The sequence below is a fragment of the Pyrgilauda ruficollis genome, unplaced genomic scaffold (assembly GCF_017590135.1).
Source record: "Pyrgilauda ruficollis isolate IOZ18807 unplaced genomic scaffold, ASM1759013v1 scaffold31, whole genome shotgun sequence".
NCBI classification, from domain to species: domain Eukaryota; kingdom Metazoa; phylum Chordata; class Aves; order Passeriformes; family Passeridae; genus Pyrgilauda; species Pyrgilauda ruficollis.
This window is the reverse complement of record NW_024524489.1, coordinates 763,575-773,805: the sequence shown is the minus strand read 5'-3', so window position 1 is coordinate 773,805 and position 10,231 is coordinate 763,575. Positions and strand designations below refer to the sequence as shown.

The window sequence follows — 10,231 nt, the reverse complement described above, 5'->3', positions numbered from 1 at the left end:
GGCTGCGCGTACGCCCCGTCCCTCGGCGTGGGCGCTCCATCAGCTCCGCCGGCATCTCCCCTCCTCCTCCTCCTCCCCGCACACCCACACACTTTCCCCGTCCCTCCTCCCCGCCACTCCGCAGCAGAGTGCTTTTGCAGCCTGTGCGGCTCCTGAGAAAGGAGGTGTGCGGCTTTTTTCACCTTCCTTTTTATTTTAATTTTTTTTTTTCCTTCGGAGCGGACCTTTCGGAGGAGCAGCTGCAGCAGCCGGGACAGAGCAGGGAGCATGGCCGGGGGGCGTCTCCCGGGGCTGCTTTTCATCTTGCGTGAGTACCTGGGTGCCGAGTCGCGACACGAAGCCCTGTCGCGACCTGGCAGCCGCTGGCGCTGACGGACTCGGCGCTGTCACGGCACCGGCCTCGCATCAGCGCCACCGGCTGCCACATCTCCTCCACCTGCGCTGTCGCGACAGGAACCCCCCGTCACGATAGAGGAGCTTGCTCCAGCGGGCTCGGGGGGTGGCGGGGGGTGTTAGGGTGAGCGGCAGAGGCTCGGGGCGCCGGGCCCGGGGCTGCCGGCGCTCAGTCCCGCTGTGCCCGCAGACGCCGCGGCTCGCCTGGCCGCCGAGCAAGAAGTTGAAAACCTCTCCGGGCTCTCCCCTAACCCCGAGAAGGACATCTTCGTGGTGCGGGAAAACCGGACGACGTGTCTCATGGCCGAATTCGCCGCCAAGTTCATCGTCCCCTACGACGTGTGGGCCAGCAATTATGTGGATGTGAGTGGGGGCCGGGGGCGGCCCGGGGCTCCAGCAGGACCGGGGATGGCAGGGGACACACACACGCGCACATCTGCCGGTACTTTCGGAAAGTCCTTTATTCCCTCCGAGGATTTTCAGCCGGGGCAGGGGGGGGACACTCGGGGGTCGCCCCGCTGAGCCCCGCTCCCCTTTTGCAGCTGATCACGGAGCAAGCCGACATCCCGCTGTCGCGGGGCGCCGAGATGAAGGGCAAGTGCGGCACGAACGAGTCGGAGCTGGAGCTCTCCTGGCTGGACCAGGCGTACACCCTCAAGCTCTCCTTCCTGAAGGTACGGGCTGCCGGGAGCCGGGCCGGGGCCGCGGCGGCTCCGCGGGGTCCTGACCGGCCCTGTCTCGGCAGGAGGGGCACAACACGTCCCGGGGCCCGGAGGCGTCGTGGAAGCTCAGCCGGATCCAGTTCACCTACGACACCTCCGAGCGCACCTACTTCAAGGATGCCGTCAGCCGTAAGCGCCCGGGCTCGGGCTTTAAGGGAGATCCCGGCGGGCGAGCGCGGGGCCGGGCTGCGAGGGGAGCATCCCGCGGCTGCTCCTAAATGTGGCTTACGGGGAAAAGGAAACCCCAAATCCTCCCGACAAAGTCGGGACCAGCTGCCGGGTTTAAACCGCATATTACAGGTTGGGGTTTTTTTTTTTTTTTTTTTTTTTTTTTTTTTTTCCCCGCTGTTTTTTTTTTTTTTCCCCCTTGTTTTTAAACGCCGCGGTTGCCGGGGGAGGGAGATCCCAGCTCTGCCCCGTTTGCTGCGCTGTCCTGTGGGAGCCACGGCCCCAGGGGTGGGACAGGGAGACACCTGGGCTGGAAAAGCTTGTCTCCTTTCCTGTGTGGAGATTGTTTTTGAGGTTAATCCCGATGATGCTTGAATAGGTGGGAAAGCAGCAGTTCCCCAAGATAACTGAGATTGACATCAGTATTATACCCCTACACACCTCCACACCCAGCAGCCTCCTCTTTTCTCACTGGGTTTCCATTCTTTTGGTTTTCATTTTGCTTTTATTTCATTTTGGCTCAGAAATGTGTTGTCTTGAATTGAAAAATGAAATATTGTCATTTGCAAATCGTTCTCCCTCAGGGTGTTCCAACTCCAGTAAATAGAGCTTTTAGAGTTGTTGCCATAAACCATGTTGGTTTTAGGGCTGTTTTCCCACTGGTGTTCCCACTATTTGAGGCCCCAAAACACGGAGCTGGACCTGCTGCATCAGCCCCTGCCCATCAGTGAAGCATCGATTGCCTTTTTGTGCTGCTGGAGGGGAACAAAGGGCTGCAGGAGAGCGGGAGGTGGAAGATACCCCTCATTCCACCTGCCTTTGCTTGCAAAACAAGCTTGGTGTGATGGGAAAATATTTTCTCTAATTGATACCTGGGTGAAACGGTCACGGTGTATTTTCGGGAAAGGCTTCGTGGCCTGTCTTGCTTTGCGGGGTGGTCCCCAATGGCACTGCTCCTTCCCAGCTGGATTCAGAGCCCATTCAGAAATGGGTGTTTCCCAAATGTGGGGAGCACAAGCGCGGTCCCGGGCTGCACTGAGTGCCTGTGAAGGGGAACCCTTTGGCGTTCTGGACTCCAGGCGCTGTGACGGGAGCGGAGCTGGCGGCAGCAGAGCCAGCTGTGCGCTTTGTGGCGCAGTTCGGTGTGCTGGAGCTGTGTCCCGCTTGCGGGAGGCCATCCCGGTGCGGGAGCTGCCCCGGCTGTGTGGGGTGTCCCCAGAGGCCGGGGGGCAGCCCGGCAGGACGCCCTGGAGCAGCAGGGCGCCGCTGCCGCATTGCGCCCGGCCGTGTCACGCACGCGTTCGGTTCGCTGCCTCTGCTCGTGGGGCCCCTCGGGGCCGGGCCTGACCCTGTGTGTCCCCTGGCCAGCCGGGAAGCACACGGCCAGCTCGCACCGGCTCTCGGCCCTGGTGACCCCTGCCGGGCGGTCCTACGAGTGCCAGGCGCAGCAGACCATCTCCCTCGTCTCCAGCGACCACCAGAAGTCCGTGCAGCTCCTGCTGTCGGAAGTGCGGCTGCAGCCCTTCGACATCCCCGCGGATTTTGTCTTCAGTGAAGGTAAGGAGCAGGCAGAGGCACCTCCTGCGTTCCCGAGGTGCTGATGCTGCCACGGCCTTTGGGGATGTTGTGAGGTACTGAAGGAATTTGGGTCCCACCTTTTCCAGAGCAACCTTCCCCTCACTGTTACCAGTGCTCCCTGCAGTCCCATTCCAACCCATTCTGTGGTCCCCCAAAAGGCTTTACAAATTCAGCCCAGCTGCCAAAACACGACCTGTCGTTGTATGCTTCTGTAAGTACTTAGAGTCAGATTGCCAGCCAGCCCCGGTGCAGCATCCCTGGGGAGCCCTGCAAGGCTGAGGTGTCTCCTCTGCAGCACAAAAATGCTTCAGCACAGCCCCAGGGGCTTCTTGGGGCTGGTGCACACTGAGGAAGCCTGGGGGTGCACCTTCCTGGCTGCAGTTTGATTAATGCCCATTGTGAGGGGGAAGGAGGTGTAACAGGGACTTCCGTGAGGCTCCTCGAGCACCAAACACATGGGATGCCATTCTGCTTCTGGGATTCCTCAACATCCATGGTGGAGGAAAGAAAACCTGAGTTAAAACATGCCCTTTGCATCAAAGGGTTGCACCGGAGTCTGCGGCAATGCTGCCATGGGACAGGATTCCTGCAGTCTCAGGTTGCTTTATCCCAAGGAACCCATGGTGCTCCTCCTCCCTGGCTCCCCCTTGGTTTTCCCATCGGGTTGAATGAGGCAGTGTAGTCATACCTGGATTAGGTCAGACCAGTCCCATTTCATTGTGCTGCCTTAGCACTATAATTAGTCAAACCCGTTATTGTAACCAGGTGCAAATAAAATGTGTAATGGCCAGCTCTTTTAATAACGAGTTAGAAAATTGTGGTATTCAAGCCTAGCATTAAAAACGTGGAGCTTTATTATTTAGCATGTGGGAAATATTTTGGAGCACAATGAAAGCCCAGCACTGACTGCAGAGCTGAGTGGTTGCACTCACGACTCGCATCCTCTCACCGATGTTGTAAATTTGTGCTGCTGCATGTGCTGGCTCTGGCAGAGCTCTGCCTGGCTGAATTACTCACAGCAAGGCCAATGTTACACTGAGTAGGTTTTATCCGTGGGCAGGGTGTTTTTGTATCAAAGTAGTACCACATTTTTCTTAGATTTACAGGGAGAAAACCGTAGAACTTAATAGTTTGCTGTAATTTTTGTAGTTGGCGTAGCTTTACCCTCTTTTTTCCTCCTGTGGATCCAGGATTGCTGCACTCAGGGTTGAGCTGGGCAGACCTTGGGGGCTGAGAACAGCGTGTTTAAAATATGCAAGTCTGTGTCTCCATGATACCAAACTCGTGAAGTCCTAGAGCTCCCAGTTAAAACAACCAAACTTGGGGCTCACTGCCAAAGGAATCTACCTGCTGTTTTCATGATATGCTCATTCCTCTCAGGCAGCAAATTTGTTTCTATTTTGTTTTCTCTTTTGTTGCTGTAGTTTGGAGGCTTTTCTTTTTCCAGCACACAAAGAGATGATGTTGGTTTAGCAATCTTTAAACACACGGAGGGAATTCCTCCTCCAGAGGACAGCATGGCTTCTCTCTTTGTCAAGCTCAATGGGGTTTTTGTAGTTGTTGCTCTCATTATTCAATTACACTCGTTTTTGTTGAATTCCACTGGAAGTTAAGCAGCAGAGAGCACCTGGAGGGGTGGTCAGAGGTGCTGGGAGGTGATTTATCAAGGGGGCTCCATCCAGGGCACTGCCGCTCTCCCAGCGGCGCGTTCCCTCCAGCTGAGCTCGTCCTCAGCACACACACGGCAGAACAGGATCCTTTGTGGGGTCTGAGAGTCACTGCCAGTCTCAAATTATAGTAATTAGCCTTCTCCTTTTTGCTTCATTAATTTCCCATTAGGTAAAATTCCTATTAATTATGAACAAGCTACAAAACATTCTAAAATATTTTGGTGTAGAGAAAGAGACCTGCTAGAGCAGAAGAATCACCAAGACACAGGAGGGTTGGGGCCCTTTTTCCACAAAGAAATGGGGGAAGGTTTCTTCATTAGTCCTGACACTGTCCTGGCAGGGATAGGTTAAAAAGCTTGTAGAGAATGATTGGATAGTCTTTGGTTTTTTTGAATGCTGAAATTCACATGCTAGAGTATTTTTTTTTTTTTTTGGGACCCTGCTTCCAACTAAATTCACATGCTAGAGTTTGTTTTTTTTGTTTTTTTTTTTTTTTTTTTGAGACCCTGCTTCCAACCTTCACAAATCCACATTTATTTATTTATTTATTTGAATTTTTATTTTTCAATAGAGAAGCAGCAGAATTTTTTTTTCTCACAGAATTTGCTATTTTTTTTTTTAATAGGGAAAGTGTGTGTACATTTTTCAGCTTAGAACATGAGTAAAATGAGAGTTGGATCAAGAGGGTAGGAGAAGATTTAAACTGACGAAAGAACCCCAGAGAGACTGTCAGTTCTTTGATTTTATATCTAAAAATTCCAATCTGAAGTAATATGATGAAAAATAGTAATACAGAGGGATACCACAGCTGATAATCAGGGACTGGGATGCTGGGGTGGCTCAGAGGGAGCTGTGACCTCCCACTTGAGGGCCACATTCTCTCAAGGGTCCTTTGCTCCAAGGTATGCGGCCACTTTTTAAAAAACACCTGGTTTCTCTTTCTTTAATTTTTTAAAGTGTTTGCTTACAAACCCCCGTCTCAAGATCCCAAGCCCTTGTCCGGGCTGGTTCCCCCGCTGGACAGTCCCTGTGCTGGTGCCTGCGGGAGGGCGCTGTGCCTTCTGCCGGGTTTCTCGCCGTGTGTGCGCTGCAGAAGGATTCTGGAAGGGGAAAATGGGCTCTCGGGTGCTTTCACAGCCCGGTGCTGGAGCTGGGCGAGCGCTCACCATAGAAACCGTGGCAGTACGTGAGCCTGGGAGGAGGCGCGGCACAAAGGAGCGGTGAGGAGTGTACCCGAACACCTCCTTTGTATCCATCTGCAGTGGGCGTTGCACGGGGCAGGGGCTGGGGTGACACCACCCTGCCGGAGGGGTGACCCCGCCGCGTTCGGGGTGCGGCAGAGCTCCCAGCCTCGCCCGAGCTTCCTCTTTTTTGCCAGGGACCTTCTTGCTTCCGTGCACTGAGGGTAAACCCCAGTAATTTGGGAAATGCTGAGATCCTGTGACCTGGAGTGTAATACTGAGGAAAATTTGACAGAAAGGGCTGTTTTCCTGCAGGGTCATTAATTTTGCAATCATAGCTGTTCCCAGTGCAGTGGTTCTCTGTTTGTCAAGCATCAACCTACCCATATTTGAGGGGATTGAACATCCAAATTTGCCTGCCATGGACTTGATGCAAACCCTTCTCTCCTCCTGTTCCCCCTTTTCCTATTCCTGTGCTGATGGAGCAGGAATGATGCCTGCTGCCTGCCTGCCTCCCTGCTGTGTTGTGGACCTCAGTGCCTTTGCTTGGAATTCTTGGGGTGAAAAATGCTTCATTTGAATTCCTGGGGTGAAAAAATGCTGTATGAATGTTAAAGTACCTTGTTACAAATGTGAAAGTATTTTTATTTGTCATAAAAATATGTAGATCAACATGATACTAATGTTAAAACAGCGAATTCACCCTCCCTGCAGTCAGCACCCAGAGCCTCACTCCTGCTGCAGATGTGCTTGTGCTTTGCACTTCCCAGTGCCTCCATACTGGGTCCCCCCATTCCCATTCCCTGCAGTCTCCAAAGAGGCAGGCTTTGGTGATCTGCTCCAAAAGGGGAAAATGGGTGTTTCTGGTGGGGAGAAGGTGTGGACAGGACAGAGGCAGCTGCTCTGCCCAGGGAGGTGCAGTGGCTCCAGCTGCATTTGGGGATGTGCTGCTGGAGACTGACACCTTTGCTGAACGCTTTTTTTTTTTTTTCTCCTTCCTGTTGGCTTTCTTTATTATTTTATTTTAATCCTCTTAAAAATAGTGTCAGGATAAAGAACTCTCTTCCTTGGTTGCTTGCAGGAGCTGACACCTTTTTGAGTTGTGACACAGACCCTTAAACACAGCCGTGGCTTTCAGTGGACCACAGATCTCTGGCCACGTCCTCTGGTGTGGTTTGTGCCCTGCAGCCGGTTTGCTTTGGCAAAATGTTGTGGAATTCAGATGTTACAAGTGGGTGCTTTAGAGCTGGGTCTGTTTTCTGCACTGGTGCTTTTAGCTTTGCCTTCTCCACTGGCTGCAGCCCCCCACATCCAGCCTGTTCTCCTGGAGTGTTCCTGTTTGGGGAATGAGCACGGGGAATCCTCCCAGCTGGGTTCCAGCAGCTCTATTTCCATCTTCTCTTGGGTTTCAGCTAAGCCACTTTCCAACCAAAAATCAGTGTCCAGCCAGAGCGATCTCCTGCTCGTTGGCAGCTCAGCACATCCCGTCTGCAGCCATGTGGGGAGTGCACAGGAGCTCCTGGAGCTTGGATCCTTCCCAAGGGAATGGTGCTGCTTTGCAGCTGTGGGGAGTGGGTCAGAGCAGCCCTGGCCCCACAGCACTGCCCTGTGAGTCAGCTCAGCCTGGGCTTGTGTCCCTGTGAGCTGCTCAGGCCTTAGCATCCTAAACTGGGAACAATTCCACGCAGCACCAGAAACCCAGTTTTGGGAGCTAAGTAATCATCAGGATGTCTCCCCCCATTCTCCTTACTACAAACAAACAAAACCCCTGCATTGCAGCAATTGCTGAATCGCCTGTGCCACAGTCCTGGTGATTAATCACTCCTCTGGTGAAACAGTGAGCAACTGGAACTGAAAAGGACATTCTTTAGTGTTAGACAACATTCCACTTTTGCTTTTTTTTACACAGCCTTTCTATTTTCCTTTTTTCTTTTTTCCCCTTAAAGTTGTCTTTGTTTTCAGCACATTTCTACTACAATGAAGACAGAATTGTCCTTCCTGTATCACGTACCCCTTTTTTTTCCCCCAGAACTGGCACTTTTCTTCTTTTTAGCCTGGCAGCCCCGTCGCAGCAGCCTGGGCCCTGCCTGTCCATCAGCACGGAGAAGCAACAATCCTGTGGGGAAAAAATGTGCATCCTGTCACTCTGGCCTGCAGTAGACCCTGGAAGTGTAAGGGAGCAGAGCCAGGATTACCAGTGTACCATGCTTCCTGACCTTAGTGACCTTTCCAAGCTCAACAGAAAAGTATTTTCCCATTGTATCACTGTTTTCTAGTGGTTTATTAGGCTGTGGCAAAGACTCATCAGAGAGACAAGAACACTGGCGGGGCTCACGTTGCTTCTGCTGCTCCTTTGCTGTATTTGGTGGACAATGTGGGTGCTGGGGTGCTGTTTGACACAGACACACACACGCTGTGTGTGCTCTGCCAGGGCTGGTGCCAGGAGCTCCTGGAGAGGGACAGCGGTGCTGTTGGGCCTCTGCCAACTTGCAGATGAGGGGAATCTCTGGGTGATGTGCAGGGTGAGTCTGGTGCAGAATTAAAGCCTTACTGGCACTGAGGCCTCCCAGAGTCTGCCTGAACGAACAAAGCAGCTCTTCAGTCACCCAGGAACCCTGGGCTTTGGCTGCCCCGTTCCCAACACGGCCATCGATGTGTGGCAGAGGGCTGAGCTTATGGCATGGAAGTGTTTTTCCAGTGAATGGGCTGGTTTGATAGATGCAGCCTCTCCCTGTGTTGTGAGTGGTTCCACTTTGCTCCAAAGCAATTGATTTTCTCCCCAGGGCTCTGCCGGCAGCTGCGGCCACTCCGTCCTGCGCGGAGCCGTGACCGGGGAGCGCCGGCAGCGCAGCTCGCAGCGTCTCGGCCGCGTCCCTCGCCAAGTCCCTCTTCCCCTGCACAGTCTCATCCATGTCCCTCTTCCCCTGCAGAGTCTCAGCCATGTCCCTCTTCCCCTCTCCCTTCCCCTGCAGAGTCTCAGCATTCCCCCTCTCCCCTCTCTGTTCCCCTGCAGAACACAAGTGCCCGGTGGACCAGAGGGAGCAGCTGGAAGAAACGCTGCCCCTGATCCTGGGGCTGATCCTGGGGCTGGTGATCGTGATCACCCTCGGCATCTACCACATCCACCACAAGCTGACAGCCAGCCAGGTGCAGATCCCTCGAGACAGATCTCAGTACAAACACATGGGGTAGGAGCAGGACCGAGCAACTCGAGCATTGATCAGGTAGAAACAGCAAAAGCACTTTTTCTGTGGGTGAGAAAACATTCTGGGGGGCAAGGGATGGTATTCACAGCACCTAATCCTGAGTATTTCATGGAGACACTCAGGCTAAGGCTTGGCTTTAACACAGCCTCTGTAAGGAGAATCAGTGTCTGAGGTGTCTGTAGGTGGTTTGAATACCTTCTTTAAGCAGCTGGGCTGATCATCTGGAAACAGAAACACTTCACATGTCAGAGTTTCACACTGGGAGCACAATTAGCTTTCTTGTTTTATTTATTTTTCCCTTTTTCCCATCTCAAGAGGTTCTTACCTCCCCCTGCATCACCTTTGGAGCATTCAGCCCTCCACATTCCTGTCTGCGCGGGAAGCAGGGCTGGGAGACAGAGCCATTGCACAGGGCTCATTCAGGCCCTCTAGTGAAGGGACTCAAACCACATCCCCCAGTTTGCACTCATGTTAAGAAAAGCATGGAGGCAAATGCAGGTGTGCTTTGGGGAAAAAAAATAAAATTCAAGGTCAGTAACTCCAGTGGAGCAGATCACAGCTGTGGAGCTGACCCCACACTTGACACTGGGTGAAGAAAGTTTGTTTTTGCTTCTTGAGCCACATCTGAACTAAACTTAGGAAAAAAAAAAGTAAAAAAAAAAAGTATTGATACACAAATTATAAAGTGCCGTGCTACTGCAAGTCAACTGAGAAATGCTTCTGGCTGGGCATCCTGCACGTGTTGTGATTGTGGTTGAGATGTTACATTGCTACCTGCAACTGATAATTTTCACAACAAAACAAAAAACAAAAAACAGAAAAAGAAAACAGTAATGTTAAAGTTACTATGCAGATTATTCAGGTGTAATCTAATGTAACAGAAAAATATAAGGGAACCCTTGAAATCTATCCTTAAATGTAGACAATTTTTAAAATTAATTAAAACATGTACACACATAATGCTTGATTTGCCTTCTTAATTTGAAATGTTGTAATGCTTTGTCCTCGCTCCACAGTACCAATGGAATCAGAACACAAATGCATCCTCTGAGTGGATGGCACGTGTAGGATTTATTTCCAGCAGTGGTTGTGCTGCAAATGGCTTGGTGAGACATGGTGGTGGTGGTTCAGTATTCTGTCATTTGTTGGTTGTCCCTAATTATCTCCTGTCTCTTGGTTGCTTTTCCTGAGTGTTGTGTGGGCAGTGATGTGTTTTATTCCAGCACAGTCCAATTCCCACTGAGCCCTTTGACTCCACCTGGCTCCAGTGTTACCTCAGCAGGAGTTAGTCCAGGCCTTGTGTCAGTTTAGGG

The 10,231-nt window shown here is 52.1% G+C and overlaps 1 protein-coding gene across 1 annotated transcript; it reads left to right on the top strand.

Moving 5' to 3' along the window:
* Positions 1–234: 234 nt before the first annotated feature.
* On the top strand, positions 235–9,791 carry LAMP5 (lysosomal associated membrane protein family member 5). Its single transcript, XM_041474031.1, has 6 exons — positions 235–307; positions 584–756; positions 936–1,067; positions 1,139–1,244; positions 2,652–2,840; positions 8,726–9,791. The coding sequence occupies exons 1-6, from the start codon at positions 268–270 to the stop codon at positions 8,902–8,904; spliced, it is 819 nt and encodes a 272-aa protein (XP_041329965.1). The 5' UTR covers positions 235–267; the 3' UTR covers positions 8,905–9,791.
* The last annotated feature ends 440 nt before the right edge of the window (positions 9,792–10,231 follow it).